Source organism: Dendropsophus ebraccatus, chromosome 3, assembly GCF_027789765.1.
Source record: "Dendropsophus ebraccatus isolate aDenEbr1 chromosome 3, aDenEbr1.pat, whole genome shotgun sequence".
Classification (NCBI taxonomy): domain Eukaryota; kingdom Metazoa; phylum Chordata; class Amphibia; order Anura; family Hylidae; genus Dendropsophus; species Dendropsophus ebraccatus.
The window spans coordinates 115,876,413-115,902,677 of NC_091456.1; the positions used below are offsets into that span (position 1 = coordinate 115,876,413).

Consider the following 26,265-nt stretch of genomic DNA (forward strand, 5'->3'; position numbering starts at 1 on the left):
TTTTTTTTTGCTAATTAGCTGTAAATTAAAATTTTATTAATATTTGCAAATACACTTTAATTTATTTTTATAGCTGTGTTTTTGAGATATACACACTCTACTTTCCTGTGTCGCCATATTGATGACGTCACTTTGCGTTTCACCACTGGAACGCAAGTGACTAAATTAAGATGGCGGCGCTCGGCAGCGAACAAGAGGGTTGGGTAAAGTATAAGATACAGACTGCAAAGGCAGTCTGTATCTTCATGAATAGACAAAATGAAGATACAGACTGCCTTTGCAGTCTGTATCTTATACTTCACCTCATCCTCTTGTTCGGTACAGCAAGGCCGGCCGCCGCCATCTTGAATACGTCACTTGCGTTCCAGCGGTGGAACGCAAAATGATGTCATCAAGATGGCGGCACCGGCCTTGCTCCACCGGAACAAGTGGATTAGGTAAAGTATAAGATACAGACTGCAAATGCAGTCTGTATCTTCATAAATAGACTTCATAAAGATACAGACTGCATTTGCAGTCTGTATCTTATACTTTACCTACTCCTTTGTTCCGGTGCAGTAATGCCGGCCGCCGCCATCTTGATGACGTCACGCTGGAACGCACGTGTGTTCCAGCGTGACGTCATCAAGATGGCGGCGCCCCGGCATTACTACACCGAAAAAGAGGATTAGGTAAAGAATAAGATACAGACTGCAAAGGCAGTCTGTATCTTCAGGAATAGACTTAGAGAGAGAGGACCTTTAAATAATAGGGACAGTGATTTTTAGGTGATAGGTTCTCTTTAAGGACAGAGACAAATTTTATGAACATGACCTGTGTCACTTTATTCATTAATAACTTCGGGATGCTTTTACCTATCCGGCCGATTCTGAGATTGTTTTCTCGTGACATATGGTACTTTACATTTCTGGTAAAATGGAGTCGATACTTTTTTTTTTTTACTTCCTTTATTTGTATTATCAAAAAAACATAACATACACAAAATCTTATAAATCACATATCAGTCCCTTCCCCCCCCACCCCCCACCGAGCACGCTTATCCCTCTTTTTTTTTTTTTTCCATAGATGTTATATTTCAACCCTCCTTCTCTTTCTCCTCGTAACCTTCCTATCCATTCTCTTCCCTCCTCCCCTCATATCTTCCATATAATCCACAAGCTTTCCTCCAACCTATCACACTTGGACTTTCCGGGGATATCCAGTTTTTAACTATTTGTAACCTAGCAATAAATAATAACTTATTCAATCTCACCCTATCTTTTTTCCTCTTTTTCCTCTCAACCTGGGTATCATCTCCCAACAATACCAAACCCGGGGCAAACAAGATCCCAGACTGTACCTCCCTCACTATTTCTTCTACTACTGCACTCCAGTATTCCCTTATTTTGGGACAGTCCCACATTAGATGTAACCAATCCGCAGGTCCTCCCCCACATCTGGCACAGCCGGGAGTATCTCTTTTCCTTATTTTACACAGGAAGGATGGAGTATAGTAAAGTCTGTTGACAATATTAAATTGAATCATTTGATGATTACTGTTTAGAGATACTGACTTAATATTTTCCAAAATTCGTTGCCATCCTTCCTCTGAAAATACTCCTAAATCCCTTTCCCATCTAGCCCTACTCTTAATATTCATATCTTTATAGCAAGTCTCTCTTAATTTAGCATATATCCTTGCCAAACCCCTTTTTCTATCCCTCTTCTCTAATAGTGTTAATACCTCTGGGGACTCTTGTATGAAAAAAAGATCTTTCTTTTGCGACGCCAAATAGGCAAATTTTAGTCTTCCATATTCCAGCCAGCTTATACCCTTTAAATCATACTCTCTCTGGAGTTCCAACCATGATCTCAATTTACCCCCTATAAATGCGTCTTGCACTTTTTCTATACCCCCTTCCCTTAGTCCCTTTACATCTTTTAATTTCACAATTTCCTCTAAGTTAGTGTTCTCCCATAGCGGTGTTTTATCTATGGATCTAGTTATTTTAAGCTCTTTCTTAATTGACTTCCAACTTTTAACCCACATTTGGACCGAGGGAAATTTATCCCACTCTCTTTCTCCCAGCTGTCCAGATTCCAGTTTCTCCACTATCCCTCCTCTCACCTCTCTCCCTCTCCTCAGGACCCACTGGACAAAGGGTATACTCTCCCCCTCCCACCATAGATGTAATTGGGCTGCTAGGAAGTACAGTCTGAGATCCGGAACCCCAAAGCCCCCCTTACCTCTAGGAAGGCAAAAATTCTTAAGGCGTATTCTTATCCTTTTTCTCCCCCAAATTAATCTATTTAATAATTGCTCCATCTTCTTAAATGATGTCTCGTCTATCCAAACCGGGGTAGAGTTGAACAAATACAAGAGTTTGGGTAGTATAATTGATTTGATCAACATTACCCTATCCATTTTTGCTCTAACCAGTTTTACCCATACTCCAACCTTCTCCTTTAAAGTTTTCATTACTGGAACCAAGTTATTTTCTATAAACTCATTCACCTTATTTGATACTTTTATTCCCAGGTACCTAAAGTTTTCATTCTTCCTCAATATTCTAACCTTAATGTGCTGTGGGACCATTTGGTCCACCCACGGACCAGAGAGGGGCATCAATATAGATTTCTCCCAATTTATTTTTAACCCTGATAGGTCGCCATATTCTCCCATTATATCCATAACTTTCCCTAGCGTGGTTTCCGGGCTCTCCAAGAATAACAACATATCGTCTGCGAAGAGACTTACCTTATCATCTCTCCCCCTCACTCCAAATCCCTTTATCTCAGGGTCCTCCCTTATCCGTAAGGCCAAAGCCTCCATTGCCAAAATAAACAACATGGGAGACAATGGACACCCCTGCCTGGTTCCTCTCTCTAAAGTAAACCCTTCTGATGTTAATCCATTTACTGAGACTACTGCCCGTGGTTCAGTATAAAGCAATTTTACCATTTCCACGTATTTTTCCCCCAAACCCATCTTTCCCAATACCGCCCAGAGGAACTCCCACTCCACCCTATCAAAGGCCTTCTCGGCATCCAAAGACAGGATGGAGTGGGAGCCCCCCTCAGAACCCACCTGCATATTATGGAACAACCTATTAATACTATTCTTTATATGACAGCCAGGAACAAATCCCCTCTGGTCAGGGTGGACCAGATCCCCCAGCACTTTCTTTAGCCTATTGGCCAGCACCCTTGCATATAGTTTTACATCGACGTTTAACAGGGATATCGGTCTATAGGAATCCGTTTTACTACTATCCTTTCCCTCCTTGTAAATAACCACAATTCTGGCCTCTCTCATAGAGTCTGGTAGTTTCCCTTCTTCCAGGGATGCTCTCACCACCCTGTGTAATGCTGGGATCAGATATTTCCTATATCTCCTATATGCCTCATAAGGCAACCCGTCACCCCCTGGCGACGTGTTCCCCCGTGACTGCATCAGGGCCTCGCTAAACTCTTGTTCTAATAGGGGAGCCCCTAGCATCTCCCTTTTTTCCTCAGATAACACCGGGAGAGTCACTTTCTCTAGATATTCCTGTATTTCCTTCTGCGAGCACCTACTCTCCGAACTATACAGCTTCTTGTAATATTCTAAAAAACAAGCCAATATTCCTTCTGGGGATTTTATTTCCCTTCCTCTCTCCTGTATCACGGGGACATAATTCTTTTCTTTTTGATTTCTTACTATATTCATAATCTGTCTATTAGGCTTCCCACTCCCGAAATACCACTCCCTGCCCCAAAAAAATAAGCTATTTCTAGCCTTCCTTTCTAACATATCTACATACTCTTTTTGGGCCTTTTCCCATCTTCCTTTTGTAATCTCTCCGGGATTGGCTATATACTGTTCCTCTAATTCTTCCACCTTCTCTACTAACTTCTTTTCTTCTTTTTTAAACTCATATCTCTTCTTACTAATAGATTTCTTTAAGATTCCCCTCAAATAGGCTTTGATTGCGTCCCATACTATTACATCTCTAGCCGATCCCCAATTACACTCTATCATCTCCTGAAGCTGCATCCCTATCTCCTCTTCATTTCCTAAGATTTGAAACCAATACGTGTTGACTCTCCACGGTGTTATCCCTCTTTCTCTCCCATCACTAACCTCTACATATATAGGGGCATGATCTGATATTGACCTTGCTAGATATTTTACTGATCTCACGTATTTAACCGCTTGGTGATTACCCAGTACCATGTCTATTCTCGACATTACTTTGCATGTTTTATTAACGCAGGAGTATGTTGCTGTATTTGGGTTCCTTTCCCTCCACACATCATATAAACCCGTTTCTTTACAAAATTTGGCTAAGGGGGACACTCTTCTTACTCCTCTCACCTCTCTCTCCCTCCTTCTATCCACCTCCTCATCCATTACTGAATTAAAATCTCCTATTATAAGAACTGGACAGTCTCTATTCTTCACAAAGCTATAAATTTTATTGAGGGCCCGGAATGAAAACGGAGGAGTCACATAAACAAAAACTAAAATATATATCACCCTTTCCAATTTCCCATATAATATTACATATTCCCTTTCTTTGTCTATACTATTTTCATACATTTCCCAATTTATCTTCCTGTGAATTAAAACCGTGACCCCCCTAGAATAGGAGGAAAAAAAAGTGTTATATTTATAACCCCCCCAACTTTTATCCACCCAATATTTAGTGTCCTCTGTTAAATGTGTTTCTAAGAGGCATATTATTGCCGGTAAAAATTTCTGACAAACTGAAAAAATAGCGTGCCTTTTAACTCTATCGCTCATACCCCTCACATTCCATGCGATCAACTTCGTAGTCATTCCGAGCCCTCACCTAACACACCAGCAAGAAGAGAAGAGGAGAGAGAAACATCAAGAAGACAAATAAATCCATAGGAGGAACAAATTAATTTTCCAATTTCATATCTTCCCCCGTGCTCAAAACCCACTGCATCTCTCTCTAATCTTTGAGATTTCATCTCTAATTAGGGAGATCTCACTGCTCATGCTCCCCACCTGACCCGTCAGACTTTCCAATGAAGAATTACACTTGGTTACTTCAGCTAGAATTTTGCCCAATGTGTCCATCTCCATCAATACTGGACCTTCTTGGGTCTTATCCAGATCGTCTGCTATAGTTGCTTTTGCATTTTTCCCCACACGTTCTTTCCCCACTGGTTGGCTTGGTGAAAGGAATTTATCCATTTTATTTGCTGGGCTTTTCTGATTTTTATGGGAGGTCGTCATACCCCTCCTGCTTCTGACCATAAATGTTAGTACAACTTACAAAGAATCCCTAATATCACCTTTATTGTGAGACTGCAGACAAGGACTGGGTACTCAGTGGTTTAAAGTTGCAGATGGACTCCAATATCCCACTTTATAGAGATCACAGCAAGTCACTAGTGATACAGTTTATAGAGACTGCAGGAAATCGCCCACAGTATGTAAATGACAACACAGAAAAAAAAAAAAAAAAAATTGTTTTAAAAAAATAAATAAAATTGTTTAAAAAAAAATAAAAAAATTTTTGTTAAAAAAAAAAAAAAAAATATATATATATATATATATATATATATATATATATATATATATATATATATATATATATATATATATATATATATATATATATATAGTTCTTCCAAGCAACGGAGAGTCACTGGTAATATTGTTAATGAGGATTGCAAACAGTCACTAGTAGCACAATTAAAGGAGATTGCAGAAAGACACTGATAACAGAATTAATGGAGATTATAGCCGGTCACTAGTAGAATGGTTAATGAAGATTGCAGAGAATCACTGAGATCACAGTCAAGTGAAGATTGCAGACAGTAACTAATAACACGGTTAATGAATCTTGCAAAAAGTCACTGACATCACGATTAGAGGAGATTGCAAAAAGAATCACTGTTAATAGAGGTTGCAGGAGGACACTGATAAAACAGTAAATAAAAGTAACAGAGTCACTGATATCACAATTAATGGAATTTGCAGACAGTCACTGATAACCCAGCTAATGGAGATTGCAGAGAGTCACCAATAGTATAGTTAATGAAAATTGCAAGGGTCACTGGTAGCAGCGTTAATATATTTTATAGAGAGTCGCTGGTAACGCGGTGCACAGTAATTGGAGATAGTAAGGATTTTTAAGCTCACAGCTGATAGCTCATACAGGAAGACACTGGAAAAGTAACAATCACAATGGTGCTCCTGTTATACTCATCTGGTTCAGTCGAGGGAAGCTTTCCCCTTCAGAGTCCGCATATCCAACGGCGTCTCCAATTTTCCTCTCCGGGTTTGGCACTTTCCTGGGGCCCTCACAGCCTTCCACAGGACAGGGGCCTTACTCTCAGGAGGCAACAATAACAGCGTACTGTAATGCAGGTCCCGGCTCTCTCACCGCCGGCCTGCTTCACTGGGTGCCGTCCCTCTCTCTCTCCCCCTCAGCTCTCTCACCGCGTCTTGGGAGGAGGGAAGCGTCCACAATTCGCCCTCCTTTTACCGAGGCCGTGTATTCCTCACCCGCCGTGACTCTCTCACCGTCACCACGGCTGCTCCACGCTCTCACTCGGCAATCTCCACTTCCTCTCTCAGCTTTCCTCAGAGCTACGCTGCGACCACGTGACCCAGCTCCTATACTCCTGATAGGTGCTCAGATGTCTTTTCCACCAGACTCTGTGCTCCTACATCTCCATTGTCCTCCGTCCAGCACCTCTCACTATCCGCCTCTCATGAGTTGATTCCTGGCATCAGAGCTAATTCCACTCAGAGCACTCGGCAGGTGGAGGAGCAAACACCTTAGCTCCTCCTCTTCCTCATCCTACCAAAATGGAGTCGATACTTATAACGAATCTTTATGAAAAACACCAAAATAACGTGAAAAATTGTGAAAAAATGAATTTTTCCAACTTTGAAACCTTTCTGCTTAAACAGAAAATATTATGCCACATAGATTATATATTAAATAGCATTAGCCACATGTCTACTTTATGTTGACAGCTTTTATTAAACTATGTTTCATTTTTTTAAAACAATAGAAAGCTTAAAACATTAGCAGCAATTTTCCAAATTTTCAGTAAAATTTCAAAATCAGATATTTTTAGGGACCTGTTCAGGTTTAAAGTGTATTTGAGGGGACTGTATGTTAGAAAGCCCCACAAAGCACCCCATTTCAGAAACTGCACCCCCAATCTCTGCAAAAGCACATCCAGAAAGTTTTTTAACCCTTTAGGGGAGTCACAGAAATAAAAGCTAAGTGTGTAAGAAATTAGAAAATTTTAATTTTCTGTGCAGAGATTTTATTGTAATCCCATATTTTTCATAATTATAAACCTATTACCAGAGAAATGCACCCCAATATTGATTGCCCCGTTTCTGCAGTTTATAGAAATACCCCATATGTGGCCCTATTGCGCTATTTGACGCAACCACAAGCCTCAGATATAAGGGAGCGCCTAGTGAATTTTAATGCCTCCGTTATATTTGGTCATTTTTGACTGTACCACTTCAGGTTGGCAGAGGCTCTGGGGTGCCAAAACCTAAAAAACACCCCTAAAGGGACACCATTTAGAAAACTACACCCCTCAAGGAATGTAAGGCGAGCGGTGAGCATCTGGACCCCACAGGTGCTTCACAGATTTTCAGAACAATGTGGTGTAAAAAAGGAAAAATTCTATTTTTTACACTAAAATGTTGTTCTAGCCTTCATTTTTCATTTTTACAAGGGGATAAAAGAAAAAAAAAACAAGCCACCAAACGTGTAGCGCAGTTTCTCACGAGTACGGAAATACCGCACATGTGGACATAAAGTGCCAAGCGGGCGCAGGACGAGCCTCCAAAGGGAAGGAGCGCTAATTGGCCTTTGAAACTGAATTTCACTGGAATGGATTTCAAGGGTCATGTCGCATTTACAGAGCCCTCGTGCTGCCAAAACACTGGAAACCCCCCACAAGTGACCCCATTCTGGAAACTGCACCCCTCAAGGAATCTATCAAGGGGTGCAGTGAGCATATGGGCACAAATGTGAAACAATGTGACGTGAAAGGGAAAATTTTTATTTTTTTTCACTTTCACGGCAGAAATGTGGCCGTCATCAAGGGGTCCATATGCTCACTGCACCCCTTGTTAGATTCCTTGAGGGGTGTAGTTTCCAGAATGGGGTCACTTGTGGGGGGTTTCCAGTGTTTTGGCAGCACGACTGCTCTGTAAATGCGACGTGGCATTCATCGTCCCTTCTGGCCAAATCCAGCCTCCAAAATGGCGCTTCTTCCCTAAAAAATTAAAATTTTTTTACTCTAAATGTTGGTCTAGCCTTGATTTTTTTCCATTTCCACAAGGGGTTAAAAAAGAAAATAAACACAAAACGTGTAGGGTAATTTCCCCCGAGTACGAAAATACCCCACATGTGGACATAATGTGCCATATGGGCACAGGGCAAGCCACCAAAGGGACAGAGCGCCATTTAGATTCTGGAATGGAGGATGGAGGCCATGTCACAATTACAAAGCTCCTGTGCTGCCAGGACAGTAGAACCCCCCCCCCCCCCCACAAGTGACCCCATTCTGGAAACTACACCCCATAAGGAATCCAATAAGGTGTACAATGAGCATATGGACCCCACTGGTGACGGGCACATATGTGGAACATGTGCCGTGAAAATAAAAAATACAATTTTTTAATTTTCACGCCACAAATGTGCCAGTCACCAGGGGGCCATATCCCCGCTGCCCCCCTTGTTAGATTCCTTATAGGGTGTAGTTTCCAGAATGGGGTCACTTGTGGGGGTTTTCTACCGTCCTGGCCGCACAGGGGCTTTGTAATTGCATCATGGCATCCTCTAATGGGAATGGCGGCCATACCTATTTAGCTGGGGAAAAGGGACCATTCTAATTTATTTGGGGGTATTAGGCCAATTATTTGTTTATAAGGTTGAAAATGATGGGTTTCTATCAAATTCAACCTGTGTTGATCCAGAGGAAGACAAAAACCCTCGTAAGGCAGACGACAATAGCCTCATCACAGGGAAAAAATTCCTTCCCGACTCCATAATGGCGATCAGAATAATCCCCGGATCAACGTGATCCCTGAAATAGGAATAAGGGACAGAATTTAGAAAATGCAGAACTCCAATGACGTGTGGTGCGCCTTGAAGCGATCCTGTATGCAGAGGCCAGGCTGATCAGGACAGGTGTCACACTGGAAAATGGCGTCCTTCCTGATCCCCCTGTTACGCCACACTCTGCACTTCTTCTGGGGTCTCCTGTTTTCCAGTGTGGGGGCGTCACCTGGAAAATGTTATCCTGGTGCGATACGGGGTCCTTTATATCCAAAAGCGCTGGGTCCGCTCCATGGCTGCTAAATATTAGGGCTTTATTACAGTTTCTGATATTTTCGGATCGTGCCGCAAGCTACAGTAGCTCGGGCGGCGAGGGCCCGGAAGAGGGGGTGCTGGTATAAAAGTTATCCCCGTACAGGTGGTAACCTTTACCCAGCAGTGGGAAGATCAGTTCCCGAATTATCTCCCCACTAACTCGGAGGATGGGGGGGGGGCATCTGGGGGCTGGATTCGTGTGTCCCTTCCTTCATACACTGTACGTGCACAATGTGGAATGGTGAAGGACGTCTCCGCTCGTGTCACACTCCATTTTATGCATGGGCGGATTCTGCCCTCTGTCCAAAGAATGAATGTATTCATTCTTTGGACGACGACTGAATCCCCACGTGCATAGAATGGAGTCTTATGACACGGGGGGGAGACGCGCGCCCGCATCAGTCCGCCGGCGGGTGCCAGCTGCGGAATGCACAAAGGGTTATCCTTCGCCATTCCGCAGTGTGCACGTACCCTAAATTTGTAAGTGTACCCTGAGGTTTTCTCACAGAGTTTGTAGAATTTCACGCCATACCGTCATCTCTTATTGGGACGGTACTGGCGGAAAAGACGTGTCTGGGGGGCAGCGTGTCGGAGGCAATAATAACGTATGCGTCCGACGCCAAAAACACCCTAAGGGCCAATTTTTTTACGGGGACTAGTATATGGGGTATGGAAATGTGTAGTGGTGTAGTGTAAAACTTTTATTTCATGTAGTGTGGTGTAATGTAGTGGTTTTTACATGATTTTTTTTATGTGCGGCACTTATCAGCAGACAGTGGCGGTAGGATATAGGGGGGAAATAAAGCCCCTACGCCAAAAAGGAGGAGTTGCTGATCAGCGGCTTACTTATGTGCGATGCTGATCAGCACTCAGCGGCATTAGGGCGCAAAAAAAGAAAAAAATTGTGGGGGGGGGGGGGGGGGGAATAAAAAAATTCTTTTTAACCCAAAGCAACTGATCCGTGAATGATATTCACTGATGAGCCGCTAGGGGGCAGTAGGGCGAAGCTGCCGGAGATTGCTGAGGCCGCCAAACCCGAAGACCCGAGTGTTTCAGAAGATTTCCGACGCTGGACGACAGAACCCGGAAGTGAGCCGACGAGGACGCCGCGGACCGCCGATCGTCACTCCGGACGCCGGGATCAGGTGAGTATGGTGCACCTACACCACACACACCTGTTCTGCACCCCTCAGCTACCTAGCTGAGGGGTGCAGAACGTGGCAACACTGTTTTTTTATAGTATGATCTCTGTGATGGGCCGTCCGGTACTGGCCGGCCCATCACGGCGATCGTGGGGTTGGCACCGGCGCCATCTTTGGTGGGGACACTAACGGCGATTGTTGCTATCTCGGACAGCACCAATCGCCATTGCTTTCCGGGTCACCCATGACCCGGAAAGCTGTTTTCAGCTGCTATATGCTGATCTGTATTGGAGAGAAATAAGATTGGGATACCCTGAAGTGTGCTCATCACCAAAACATAGAGACAAGAGATGAGCGAACCTCAAGCATGCTCGAGTTCATCCGAACCCGAACAGTTAGCATTTGATTAGCGGGGGCAGCTTAAGTTGGATAAAGCTCTAAGATTGTCTGGAAAACATGGATGCAGCCAATGACTATATCCCTGTTTTCCACATAGCCTTAGAGCCTTATCCAACTTCAGCAGCCCCCGCTAATCATATGCCGAATGCTCTGGTTCGGATGAACGCGAGCATGCTCTAGGTTCGCACATCTCTAAAAGCGACCATTTGAATCACAATGTTTTCCAGATACTGCAAAGTCCACCTGTCTTGACATAAATATGCCTTCTGGGAAATGGATAAGAAAAGAAGAAAGGGAAGTAAAAAAAATAAAAAAAAATTAACAAAAGCCGTGTCATATGATCGAAGCACCCGGCTTGGTGAGCAAGAGATTTCTAAGCAGACCCATTAAAGCGACTCTGTACCCACAATCTGACCTCCCCCCCCCCCCCCCCCCCGGAAGTGTAGTACTCTATACATACCTGCCTCTTGCCGTCCCCCGTCCGCCATCTTGTGCCAATGATGTCATCTTCGGACGGACGGACGAACCGCTCCGACCGTCCCTAGTGCCGGCCGCCCTCTGCCGCGTCATCAGCTGCTCAGCCGCGATTGGCTCAGGACTTGGAAAGCTGTAAACAATATTTTGTAGTTCTATTTTCCATTTCCTGTCAGGGGTGAAGCATGCAAAACAGCACTGAGGCCATTACTATTAGTGATTACACTATATTAGAAAGTTATATCTTGGGGTGAAAGTTTTATTTAAATTACAATTTTCTTGTGGATAACCCCCTTAACATCTTAGGCAGTACTGTGTGTGTGTTTGTTTGTTGTTTTTTTTTTAAAGCCCCTGTTTGTGTATAGGGAGAGATCTGTCAATGAAGGTTCACAGTGCAGGCAGTGTGCTCGATTACATGTGGTTTAGGCAGCATAAAAGTCATAGATACCATTTAACTGGCCTGAATCTGAGTATTCTCCAGTTCTGGCTACTGATGAAGGCTGTCAGGTACAGATTGCAGCCAACACCCAATGTGTAAAGGGCAGTCTCTGCCCCTGAGACTGCTACATACTGCCTCACCTGTCATTTTGGTTAATGTGTCATTGTTCAACTATAACTTTTAAACTTTAAATCAACAGGGGATGTGAAATAAAGCATGTTTGCAATTTACTTTAAACTGTGGGAGAACATTCCAACTAGTATTGGGAGGGATGGTACTGTAGTTAGGTCAAGATAACTAGTGGTTGTAGGGGACTGCACTATTTGTAAGTCTGACAGAATAATTTGGCACCAACACTGCCTAAACCAATGGTTTACTGTCTCCCAAATTACTTGGGGAGGAGGAATTGTGGACAAATTACTTGGGGGGGGGGGGGGTGTCGGGGCGCGGAGCGCAGTGGACTTACATGATTGAACTACCCTAATTCAGTCGTCATGGTTATTTGCTTTATATAGCCACTTTACGTCGCACGTCACCATGTACATATGCCATTCAAGTTTAACTCCATCCAGTTATCAAATCACATGTGTCTTATATTTATGAGGTTAGTATCTCCACCATGGGGTGCAAAACGTGAACAATTAATTTGCATAGAGGTACACCGAAATTACCCTTACCTGAAACGACACTCAGGTGGGCTATTGATATCCATGTGAACCTTCGGCAGAATGTATATTGATGACATTTTTAGGTGCTTCAACCATAAGTGCCTTCATCCACTGTTTTGGCCTGTTTTCCCACACAGTATTTTTGCTCGGTATTTTGCAACCAAAACTAGGAGTGGATTGAAAACACATAAAGGCTATGTTCACATACTGTTATTTAATGAATAGCTGTCTTTTATTGGCAAATAATTGCCGGTATATTAAAACAACTGTTTTCAAATAAGGAACATAATTTGCTATTAAAGCGACTCTGTACCCAGAATCTGCTCCCCTCCTAACTGCTTGCACCTTTTAGTCCAAGATCTGTCCTGGGGTCTGTTCGGCAGGTGATGCAATTATTGTTCTAAAAAATACTGTGTGTCAAATTGGCGTGGTCTAGAGTGTCTGTGCCCAGGCTTGCACCGCCTCTTTGTCCCTCCTCACCACCCTTTTCACCATTGGGAATGCCCCTGGGCAGGTTTTTTCTTTTCATCACTTGTCTGAAAACTGCACAGGTGCCTAAATGATCCAAATCATGTGCAGTGTTCTTAGGGCCCTTTTACACGGAAAGATTATCTGACAGATTATCTGCCAAAGATTTGAAGCCAAAGCCAGGAGTGGATTTGAAAAGAGGAGAAATCTCAGGCTTTCATGTATGACATGATCTCTGTTTATAGTCTGTTCCTGGTTTTGGCTTCAAATCTTTGGCAGATAATCTGTCAGATAATCTTGCTGTGTAAAAGGGCCCTTACAGGTGATGAATAGGAGAATACCTGCCTGGGGCATTCCTAATGATGAAGAGGGGGGGAGGAGGGACACAGGGCTGGTGCAAGCCTGGGCACAGATACTCTAGGCCACATTAGTTTTACACAGGGCTGCAAGTTTAAAAGTTGTTTTTTAGGACAATAACTGCATCACCTGCCGAGTGGATCCCAGGACAGATCTTGTATTAAAAAACAGCTATAAGAAGGTACAAGCGGTTTGTGGGGGCAGATTGTGGGTACAGAGTCACTTTAATTGACGGCCATCCACTCATTTTCAATAGTGCGTGAACATAGCCTTTCTGTGTTTTAAATCAACTCCTGATTTTGGTTGCAAAACACTGACCAAAATGCTGAGCAAAAATACTGTGTGGGAACAGCCTTAAAGCAGAAAAGAGGATTGAAAGTTGTTTATAAAAAAAATAAAAAAAAATTCATGTCTCTCCGTTGCCAATACATTTCCACACCGCTACATTACCCTCCTGTATTCCTGTAATGCTTTTCTTTGTTGATTTTCATCATATATTGTTACTGAAATTTGTTCAAACTTATGTGAAACCATCTTAAGAAACAAATAGATATTGCTGGCCCGTTGGTGAAACATGAAGAAACCTCTTATGCTTACCTCTCCCCTGGTGTCCCAATGCAGCCTTTACAGTGTCCCCAATGACTGCAGCTCCGCAACTCCCAAGCCAAACTCCTCTCTGGGCTGATAGCCAGGCTGTCCTGTCTCAGCCAGTGATTGGCTAAACAGGCTGTCGATCCTAAGACAAGTTTGTCTCTGAAGTAGCCAGGCTGCAGTCAGTAGGGGACATCAGAGAGGCTTTATCGGGACACCAGGGAGGCACAGAGAGGTAAGCATAGGCTGTTTATTATGTTTACCAACAGACCAGCGATATGTGAAAAAAATTAACCACTAGAATCTTGTAAATTTTCTAGTGTGATCTGACAATTTGTGTTTTCTTTCTATTTCCTGCTCCACAACAACCATGCATTCAACCCAATTGGATCAATTGTTGTGTTCCCTATTGCTTACTCTTAATGGCTGTTAGAGAAAGCTGACATATTAATTTTTAGTTTTTTAATGCATGAAAAATTGGATGGGTCTCTCTGAATGTGTTAAACGTTAGGTTAACGTTAGTAGTTTGGAAACTAAAAATTGCAAGGTGATGTGAATTTTAATTTTTTTCTGTCTTTTCTCTTCTAGTGCTTTTTTGGGAGCAAAAGATCTTTTTCTGTATGAAAAGTATAAGGAAAAATATGGCAAACCCAACAAAAGGAAAGGATTTAATGAAGGTCTTTGGGAAATTCAAAACAATCCAGAAGGAAACTACAAATTTCCTCCTCCAGTAAGTATAAATTCCTTTTAAGGCCAAAATGGAATTATTACTCACACTAGTTTGTTTGCTTGCTGTTAAGTAAAGGTCCTATTAGAAAAAATGCTTTTTCATTTTCTACCAATTAACGTTAAATAACGGTGTGATCGCCGTGCCCGCTAATCAGGTAATCAGAGGCAGCTGTCAAAGTTGTTAGCTGCCTCCGATTACCGGCTGCAGCACTTCCCTGGTGTCTAGTGGGGGAGATGGCTCCTCCAAGACAACACGATCTCTGTACCTGCTGCCGGCCGTGGTCTGCTCCAAGATGGCGCCGACCCCGGCTCGGCACTAGTTTGTTTTCGGCTGCAGCAGCCGAAAGCAAACGAGTGCCGATCTCATTGATCTTTGCTGTATAAGTATACAGCAAAGATCTCAATGAGAGATCAAAGTGTATATACTAGAAGTCCCCCCCCCCCAAAAAAAAGTGTTTATAGTAAAAAGCCCCCTCCCCTAATAAAAGTCTGGATCACCCCCCTTTTCCCATGTTTTAAATAAAAGTAAATAAATAAGTAAACAAACATGTTTGCGATCGCCACGTGCGTAATCTCCTGAACTATTAATCACATTCCTGATCTCGCACGGTAAACGGCGTCAGTGCAAAAAAATCCCAAAGTGCAAAATTGCGCATTTTTGATCACATCAAATCCAGAAAAAATTTAATAAAAAGCGATCAAAAAGTCGTATATGTGCAATCAAGGTACCGATAGAAAGTAAACATCATGGCGCAAAAAATTACACCTCACACAGCCCCATAGACCAAAGGATAAAAGCGCTATTAGCCTGGGAATAGAGCGATTTAAGGAACGTATATTTGTTAACAATGGTTTGACTTTTTTACAGGCCATCAGATACAAGAAAAGTTATACATGTTATATATCGTTTTAATCGTAACAACTTGAGGAACATGCATAAAAACACATTCCCCCCAAATAAAAGAAATGCGTTTTGTTTTTTTTTCAATTTCACCACACTTTTGAATTTTTTTCTGGTTTCGCAGTATACTTTATGCAAAAATTCAGCCTGTCATTGCAAAGTACAATTAGTGCCGCAAAAAATAAGAGCTCATGTGGGTTTCTAGGTGGAAAAATGCAAGTGCTATGGCCTTTTAAACACAAGGAGGAAAAAACAAAAACGCAAAAACGAAAATTGGACCAGTCCTTAACCCCTTGCCGCATATGGACGTACCGCCACGTCCAAATCTGCATACAGTTCCTGCAGATGGACGTGCCGGTACGTCCACGGGATGACAGGGGCGCAGGAGCTGCACTCCTGTCATCCCTGGCGGGGCCCGGCTGTCAGTGATAGCCGGGCACCCGCCGCAACTGCTGAGATCCGCACCGAGCCCGGATCCCGGCAGTTAACCCCTTAGTGACCGCCGATACGGCGGTCACTAATGGGCCGGCGCTGCAGTGCTTTTCATCTCCCCCCACCGTGAATCCACGGTGGGGGAAGATGAAATAAGTGAATCAGACCCCAGATCAGCCCCCCCCTCCCCCGGCGGCCATCGGATCCAAGATGGCCGCGGCCATCGCTGTGAACATGAGTATGTCTGTTCACAGCGATGGAAATGTAAAAATGAATTAAAACCCCATGCTCTCCGCCACCGGAGGTAGCGGAGAGCATGGGGCAGTGATCGGGGACCCCCCTGTGGGGTCCCGGAACAGGCGATCGGCGGTATATACTATATACCGCCGATCGCCTGTTCACAGTGCAGGGATGCACTTTTTATCCCCTGTCACCATCAATGATTGGTGACAGGGGATAAAAAGTGTCAGGGTCCGTCCCCCAAGTCGCCCCCCTACCCCTTATACGTTACCCGATCCTGGAGCTCCTTCCTCCTCGACGTCCTGGCTGGTTATGAAGTGCGCATGCGCTACATAACCAGCCAACTCTGAAAATTTAAAGTGACAGAGACCAATTTGGTCTCTGTCACTGAACTATGATTACTGTGATAGAAAATATCACAGTAATCATAGTAATACAGTGAAAATGAATGTGTAAAGTACAAAAAGTGACAAACATACAAAAAAATAAAACACACACTTTTTATTATAGTAATAATTGATTACCCGTAACTACCGCAGGTTGCCCGTAACCCCCCCAGGTTGTCCATAATCACGTCAGATTGCACGTAACCCCCCAGATTACACGTAACCACCGCACGTTGCCCGTAACCACCGCACGTTGCCCGTAACCACCGCACGTTGCCCGTGACCCCCTCCAGATTGTTCGTAATCACCCCAAATTACATGTACCCACCCCAGATTACCTATAAGCACTTCAGTTTATCCGTAACAAATCTAGATTGTCTGTAACCCCCCCCAGGTTGCCCTAACCACCGCAGGTTGCCGTAATCATGCCAGATTACATGTAACCCCCCCAGATTGCACGCAACCACCGCACCTTGCCTCTGACCACCGCACCTTGCCTCTGACCACCGCACCTTGCCTCTGACCACCGCACCTTGCCTCTGACCACCGCACCTTGCCTCTGACCACCGCACCTTGCCCCTGACCACCGCACCTTGCCTCTGACCACCCCAAATTGCCAATGACCCCCTCCAGATTACAGGTACCTACCTCAGATTACCTATGAGCATTTCAGTTTATCTGTAACCACCCCAGATTGCCCGTAACCACAGCAGGTTGTCTGTAACCACAGCAGGTTGTCTGTAACCACAGCAGGTTGTCTGTAACCACAGCAGGTTGTCTGTAACCACAGCAGGTTGTCTGTAACCACAGCAGGTTGTCTGTAACCACAGCAGGTTGTCTGTAACCACAGCAGGTTGTCTGTAACCACAGCCGGTTGCCTGTAACCACCCCAGGTTGCCTGTAACCACCCCAGGTTGCCTGTAACCACCCCAGGTTGCCTGTAACCACCCCAGGTTGCCTGTAACCACCCCAGGTTGCCTGTAACCACCCCAGGTTGCCTGTAACCACCCCAGGTTGCCTGTAACCACCCCAGGTTGCCTGTAACCACCCCAGGTTGTCCGTAACCACCCCAGGTTGTCCGTATCCACGTCAGGTTGCCTGTGACCACCCCAGGTTGTCTGTAACCACGTCAGGTTGCCTGTGACCACCCCAGGTTGTCTGTAACCACAGCAGGTTGTCCGTATGCACGCCACGCTGCCCGTAACCACCCCATGTTGTCCGTATCCACCCCATGTTCACCGTATCCGCCCCAGATTACCCATAACCACCCCAGGTTGCCCGTAACCACCTCCAGATTACCCGGAACCACCCCAGACTGTCCGTAACCACCCCACATTACCTGTAATCTCATTTTCTTTATTGTATTTTAGTAACTGCGCTATTCTAATAACTATTACTAGCTGCGGTTTTGCTCCAGCAAATTGGCGCTCCTTCCCTTCTGAGCCCTGCTGTGTGCCCATACAGTGGTTTATGCCCACATATGGGGTACTGTTCTACTCAGGAGAACCTGCGTTACAGATTTCGGGGTACATTTTTTTTTCTCCTGTTCCTTGAGAAATTTTGAAATTTCAAACTAAATGAACATATTATTGGAAAAATTCGAGTTTTTCATTTTTACTGGCCAATTTTGAATACTTTCCTCCAAGACCTGTGGGGTCAAAATGCTCATCCTACCCCAAGATGAATTCTTTGAGGGGTGCGCTTTCCAAAATGGGGTGTCTTATGGGGGGGGGGTTTCACTCCGCTGGCACTACAGGGGCTCTGCAAACGCACCTGGTGCTCAGAAACCTCTTCAGACAAATCTGCACTGAAAATGCTAATTGGCGCTCCTTTCCTTCTGAGCCCGGCTGTGTGCCCATACAGGGGTTTATGCCCACATATGGGGTACCGTTGTACTCAGGAGAACCTGCGTTACAGATTTTGGGGTGAACTTTCTCTCCTGCTCCTCAATAAATTGAGAAATTTCTAACTAAAGGAATATATTATTGGAAAAATTTGTGTTTTTTATTTTTACTGTATACTTTTGAATACTTTCCTCTAATAGCTGTGGGGTCAAAATGGTCACCACACCCCAAAATGAATTCTCTGAGGGGTGCACTTTCCAAAATGGGGTGACTTATGGGGAGATTTTACTCCGCTGGCACTACAGGGGCTCTGCAAACGCACCTGGCGCTCAGAAACTTCTACAGCAAAATCTGCATTGAAAAAGCTAATTGGCGCTCCTTCCCTTCTGAGCCCTGCTGTGTGCCCATACAGTGGTTTATGCCCACATATGGGGTACCGTTCTACTCAGGAGAACCTGTGTTACAGATTTTGGGATACTTTTTTTTTTTTTTTCTTGTTCCTTGTGAAATTGAGAAATTTCAAACTAAACGAACATATTATTGGAAAAATTTGAGTTTTTCATTTTTACTGTCTAATTTTGAATACTTTCCTCTTAATACCTGTGGGGTCAAAATGCTCATCTTACCCCAAGATGAATTCTCTGAGGGGTGTACTTTCCAAAATGGGGTGACTTATGGAGAGATTTTACTCCGCTGACACTACAGGGGCTCTGCAAACGCACCTGGCGCTCAGAAACTTCTACAGCAAAATCTGCATTGAAAAAGCTAATTGGCGCTCCCTTCCTTCTGAGCCCGGCTGTGTGCCCATGCAGTGGTTTATGCCCACATATGGGGTACCGTTGTACTCATGAGAACCTGCGTTACAAATTTTGGGGTGCTTTTTCTATCATGTTCCTTTTTAAAATGAGAAACTTTAATCTAAATGTATATATTATTGGAAAATTTTAATTTTCCATTTTTTTACGGCCTAATGGTGAATACTTTGCTCCAGCCCCTGTAGGGTTAAAATGCTCATTATACCCCTAGATTAATTCTTTAAGGTGTGTAGTTTCCAAAATGAGTCACTTATGGGGGTTTCATGTATACAAGCCTCCTAAATCAACTTAAAAAAAAGAACTGGTCCCTAAAAAAATCAGTTTTGGAAACTTTCACAAAAATGTGGTAATTTGCTGATAAATTTCTAAGCCCCGTAACACCCTAAAAAAGTAAAATATGTTTATGAAATGAAGCCAGAATAAAGAGGACATATCGGTAATGTGACTTAGTAACTAATTTATGTGCTACGACTTTCTTTTTTTAGAAGCAGAGAATTTCAAAGTTCATAAAATGCTAATTTTTTAAATTTTTCATGATATTTTGATGTTTTTCACAAAAAACACACAAAGTAGTGACCAAATTTTGCCACTAATATAAAGTGCCATATGTGACGAAAAAACAATCTCAGAATCGCTAGCATACGTTAAAGCATCACTGAGCTATGAGCGCATAAAGTGAGACAGGTCAGATTTTGAAAAATGAGCCTGGTCATTAAGGCCCAAATAGGCTTAGTCTTGAAGGGGTTAAAGGGTTAAAAAAAAATTTTTTTTTCCGGAAATCAATAGTGCAGCTGATTTTAAGAAACTTTGTAATTGGGTTTATAAGGTGAAAAAATAAATTTTTATCATGAAAAAGCAGTTTGAAGCTCTCCCCTTGTCTTTATGGTTCTCTTATGGAGAGAGGGAAATGAGACACCAAAACAGGACAACAAAGAGTTAATGTAAAGCTACATCACGGGGCTCTCTCCTCTGATGTCACCACTGACCTATCTGACCTCTGAATAGCACTCTGAATAGCTCTCCCCTGTGTAATCCTTTGTTCTCTGCTGCTGCCAACATTTCTCCTCTGTCTCTCCTCCCCTCTCCATAACACAGACAGGATCCTTCTGATTGAGATTTCCTGATTCTGAGCAGTGGATGACAGAAAGGAGGGGGGGGCCTGGTAAAAGGCTTTTTAAATGCAGATAATGGCATATTTGCCTAATAAACCCAATTACAAAGTTTCTTAAAATCGCCTGGACTATTGATTTCTGCAAAAAAATGTTTACGGCTGTGACTCTTTAAGCTTACACAGTGCTGTAAGTGGAGTGTGTGTGTTTGTTTTTTTTTTTTTTTTGTTTTTTTTTTAGAATTCAATAGTACAAGTGATTTAAAAAAAACTCTGTGATAGGCTTTTTTTTAAGCCATTTCTGTACTCAAAAAGCTGTTTTGCAGCCTCCCCCCTCACTGCTTATCTGCTTATTATCAGGCAAAGTAGTCTTCATTACAGAGGAGCAAAGTGTAGACTGGTTTGGTAAGTCCATTATAACCTATGGATGGTGAGGGGGGATGAGTGAGCAAAAAGAGGAGAGAACTAGCTCTGCTCTTTGAAGTCCAGGCACATAAAACAGTGGATTCTGGATAAGCTGTGCAGGGCTGCTATTTCTTCTCTCTATGCTCACTCATCCCTCTCAACCAGTCCCCCCCTCCATATACCCTAATTTATTTAAGTGAAGGGGGAGGCTGCAAAACAGCTTTGTGAGTAGGGCTGGGCGATATTGGCCTGAAACAATATCATGCTTAATCGTAAAACGTAGCTGCAGTAATGATAGTGGGCATGTCCCTTTTTCCCTTTATGACACAAAAAGACTCTCTGCATGCTGAGACCTGTAGTCCTACCTGTAACAATACAGGCCGCAGAGTCGGTGCAATGTCAAGCCGGGCTGGAAAGAGGGAGGGGTTGTGCTCTGTCAGGCTGTGCCAGGTGGGTGTGGGGGGGGGGGGTATGCACTGGTGGGATAGGCCAGGTGGGGGGGGGGGCACACTGTCAGGACAGGCCAAGTGGAGAGGGGGGGGGGTGCGCACCGTCAGGACAGGCCAGGTGGGGGGCGCACTTGCGGGACAAGCCGGGCAAGGGGCGCAATGGTGGGACAGATCGGGCGGGGTGCTGTGACTCATACAGCGCTGCACATACAGAACACCAATCTGTGCTGTGCTCAGACCTCAGCCAGGGGGTTAACTAACGTCAGAGATGGTTTCAGTATTTTCACGGTATATCACCCAGCCCTAGGTAGTAGTACAGTCAGTACACCACAATCTCCCATACTTTATAGTGCTGGGATGGGGAGGGATTCTATACAGTAAAGGATAAGTGAGGAGTTAGTGACTACTATACTATAATTGCTGTTTTTGTTGAAAGTTTCTCGTTTAAAATGTACTGTACAATATAGTGCTGTTCTTTACTGTACTGTAGTGATAAAACTGGACACTATTCAATGTAATATATGGGTACTGTAGGTAATTATTGGTGGGTGCTGGAACCAATAAACACATTTACATTAACCCATAGCTGCACCAGGACGTTATTTAACGTCCTCGTGCCGCTATGGGAGTTCAGAGGGGGGTCGCGCGGCGACCACCCTCTGAACTGCCGCGATCCCGGGTGCCGCGAGTAGCCCGGGCTCGCGGCTATTAGCGGGCACGGTCCGATCGCCGTGCCCGCTAATTAAGTACTTAGAAGCAGCTGTCAAAGTTGACAGCTGCTTCTAAATACTTGCGGTTACACATCCCTGGTGGTCTAGTGGGGGGATCGCCCCCCTGCGGCGCGATTGCGGGGGGGCGATCCCTGCATCCATACCGGGCCGGGGTCTGCTCCGTAATGGCGCTGATCCCGGCTCGGCATTCTATTGCTTTTGGCTGCAGCAGCCAAAAGTAATAGAACACCGATCTCATGGATTTATGCAGTATAACTATACTGCATGGATCTCTATGAGAGATCAGAGTGCATATACTAGAAGCCCCCCAGGGGGGCTTCTAGTATATGTCTAAAGTAAAAGAAAAAAGTATTTTTAATAACACAAAACCCCCTCCCCTAATAAAAGTCTGAATCACCCCCCTTTCCCCATTTTATAAATAAAAATAAATAAATAAATTAATAAACAAACATGTTTGCTATCGCCGCGTGCGTAATCGCCCGAACTATTAATTAATCACATTCCTGATCTCACACGGTAAACGGCGTCAGCACAAAAAAATCCCAAAGTGCAAAATTGCGCATTTTTGGTCGCATCAAATCCAGAATAATTGTAATAAAAAGCGATCAAAAAGTCATATATGCGCAATCAAGGTACCGATAGAAAGATCACATCATGGCGCAAAAAATGACACCTCACACAGACCCATAGACCAAAGGATAAAAGCGCTATAAGCCCGGGAATGGAGCGATTTTAAGGAACGTATATTGGTTAACAACGGTTTGAATTTTATACAGGCCATCAGATACAATATAAGTTATACATGTTACATATCGTTTTAATCGTAACGACTTGAAGAACATGCATAACAAGTCAGTTTTACCCCAGGGCGAATGGCGTAAAAACACATTTCCCCCAAATAAAAGAAATGCGTTTTTTTTTTTCAATTTCACCACACATATAATTTTTTTCTGGTTTCCCGGCACATTTTAGGCAAAAATTACATCTGCCTTAGCAAAGTACAATTAGTTGCGCAAAAAATAAGGGCTCATTTGGGTCTCTAGGTGGAAAAATGCAGGCGCTATGGCCTTATATACACGAGGAGGGAAAAACGAAAACGCAAAAATGAAAACTGGCTGTGTCCCCTAAGGGTTAATTCCTATAAGAAGACACTGCTTGGTTCTCAAACTGCCTTTCTGAACCAATTAATTTCGAAAACAGAGGTACCACTGTATACAGACACTGCCACAGTATATACAAACTGTGTATACTGTGACAGTGCAGTAACTGTATACACTGTTAGTCTACTGCATGTTCATTGCACTGGGCCTGCTGCTTTCTTGCCTTTGGGTCCTCCCTCTCTGGTACCAGCGCTGCTGGAACCTGTGAAGCCTCTGTCTTTGCTGTGGCCCCTGCGCCTCTGCAGGATAAGAAATGGATTGGCTAGCCACCCACGGCACATTGGCCAGCAGCAGCTCCTCCAGGTCTCTAACATCCTGACCGGTGGCTTAGCAGTGCCTCACCCCAGCACGGTGCCATCCTTGGTGTCAGTGGGGTGGGGGAGGTCATTCCTGTGGACTGGAATCTCTTGGCTGAATCCTGAGCTTCACCTGGCTGTGTGGTCCAAAGATCATGTTGCGGAGATAGAGCTTGGTGATATTGGCCTAAATCAGTATCGCGGTTAATTGTACATGTAGCTGTGTAACGATAATTATGACCCGCCCCTTTGCAAGCCACACCCCTTTTAGCAATACAGGTATACACCAACTCCAGGATGTGTATGCACAGGTATACAGCCACACCAGGAGGTGTGTACACAGGGGGCACATAAGTGTAGGGGTATATGACTGTACAGGGGGGCACATAGGGACAGGGGTGTATGACTATGGGTGCATGACTATGGGGGGGCACACTATGACACACTGCATGCTGGCACCTGTAGTCCCCTCACTAACAGTACATGACGTTGTGCTGGGGGTGGGAACAGAAGGGGGCACACCGCCCCTGGGGGGGGGGGGGTTGCTGGGCACTCTGGGCGGGAACACAGAGTGCTCTTGCATGTACAACACACCAACCTGTGCAGTGCTTACAGCTGAGAGTGGATCTCAGACATGGAGATAGAATTTTTTAGAACAACCAGAAATTAGTCAGATAGCGCTAATGTAGATGGGCTGTACCTCCCCAAATCAAACAAAAAACTAGAAGGGGTATATACTTAAAAATTAACCTTTACTGATTTCTATTAAAACTTAATCCCCACATGACACAACACAAACAAATAATGTACAAATGGTGGCCTCAATTCCACCCTAACTGGTAACGTCACTGCAAATGTTCACAAAAAAACAATCATCAGGGGTTCAATAAATAAATAATAAATGGTATTGTCTCACCCATCTGATGTCTTAATCAAGCGATGTTACTGTTACGTAGCTTGCGGAGGTGGAGAGAGTCCAGCGTGCAGGTGTTGGAGACCTACTGGCCCTACTATGCCCTGGATGAAATATAGGCCGTACTATCCCTGCTCGCACAGGGAACAGCGGGGCACTCGCCCTAAGAAGGGCGACCCCTACCCCGAGCTACCCCTTTGTCAAGAAAACCCTAATTTTCCCTTCCTAGCGTGCAGGTCCCCCACTGCTTCCATAGTGTCCTGGCTTGATACTACGCCAGGAAGGGGGTCACCTGCCACTGCAGGGACCAACCATACGTATCCCTATAGGCCCGGACACCATACCGGAGCCTTATTGTCAGTCTATTGTATTTTGAGTTATTTTATGGTTTTCCCTGTGTGCCTCGCTTCCTTGATAACCCCAGCACACCTGGCAGAAACGCGTCGGAAGGTGGGGGACCTGCACGCTAGGAAGGGAAAATTAGGGTTTTCTTGACAAAGGGGTAGCTCGGGGTAGGGGTCGCCCTTCTTAGGGCGAGTGCCCCGCTGTTCCCTGTGCGAGCAGGGATAGTACGGCCTATATTTCATCCAGGGCATAGTAGGGCCAGTAGGTCTCCAACACCTGCACGCTGGACTCTCTCCACCTCCGCAAGCTACGTAACAGTAACATCGCTTGATTAAGACATCAGATGGGTGAGACAATACCATTTATTATTTATTTATTGAACCCCTGATTGTTTTTTTTGTGAACATTTGCAGTGACGTTACCAGTTAGGGTGGAATTGAGGCCACCATTTGTACATTATTTGTTTGTGTTGTGTCATGTGGGGATTAAGTTTTAATAGAAATCAGTAAAGGTTAATTTTTAAGTGTATACCCCTTCTAGTTTTTTATGGAGATAGAATTACCACGAATACCTGGCGAGGTCGGTCAGTATCGGTATTTTTACAGTTTGTCGCCCAGCCCTATTTGTGAGTACAGAAGAAACTGTTTTTGCTTAATAAAATCTATTGCAGAGTTTCTTTAAAATTGCTTGTACTATTGATACTTAGTTAAAAAAATATTAATGAGATATTTTTAGAAGTTTTTTTATTTCCACATCAAAAAGTCTTTAACACCCCTATGTGTCAAGTAGCTACTGGCTCCACTCTACTAATTGGAGGTTCATATACATTGGAGACTTTCCTATAGGGTGCGTTCACACGTACAGGATCTGCAGCAGATTTGAATCTGCAGCAGATCCGCAGCAGATTTGATGGCCCGGAAATTATTTGCTTTGAATCTGCAGCTTCAAATCTGCGCCATCAAATCTGCTGCAGATCCTGTACATGTATACGCACCCATAGACTGAATTTTGCTTATGTTCCGATGTCTGCACATAAGAGCATTTAGCAAGTCCAAATGCCTGAGCAGTATACCTTACAGTGAGTTCACACTAAGGGGATGATTTATGAAAGGGTGTAAATATACACATAGCAACCAATCAGACCTCCTCTTTTATCCTACCAGAGCTGAAAGCTGAGCTGTGATTGGCTGCTGTGGGCAGTTTACACCAGGTATACACTAGCGTTCAAAAGTTTGGGGTCACCCAAACAATTTTGTGTTTTCCATGAAAAGTCACACTTCTTCACCACCATACGTTGTGAAATGAATAGAAAATAGAGTCAAGACATTGACAAGGTTAGAAATAATGATTTGTATTTGAAATAACATTGTTTTTACATCAAACTTTGCTTTTGTCAAAGAATCCTCCTTTTGCAGCAATTACAGCATTGCACACCTTTGGCATTCTAGCTATTAATCTGTTGAGGTAAGCTGGAGAAATTGCACCCCACGCTTCTAGAAGCAGCTCCCACAAGTTGGATTGGTTGGATGGGCACTACTGGCGTACCATACGGTCAAGCTGCTCCAAGAACAGCTCAATGGGGTTCAGATCTGGTGACTGCGCTGGCCACTCCATTACTGA

General features: G+C 44.0%; 1 protein-coding gene across 2 annotated transcripts in view; it reads left to right on the plus strand.

Moving 5' to 3' along the window:
• HDGFL2 (HDGF like 2) overlaps window positions 1-26,265 on the plus strand; it is a 107,766-nt gene that overhangs the window by 3,915 nt on the left and 77,586 nt on the right. For both annotated transcript variants that reach the window (XM_069962563.1, XM_069962562.1), the window contains exon 3: window positions 14,480-14,621. In XM_069962563.1, coding sequence (XP_069818664.1) covers window positions 14,480-14,621 — 142 coding nt within the window. The remainder of the gene's footprint in view (window positions 1-14,479; window positions 14,622-26,265) is intronic.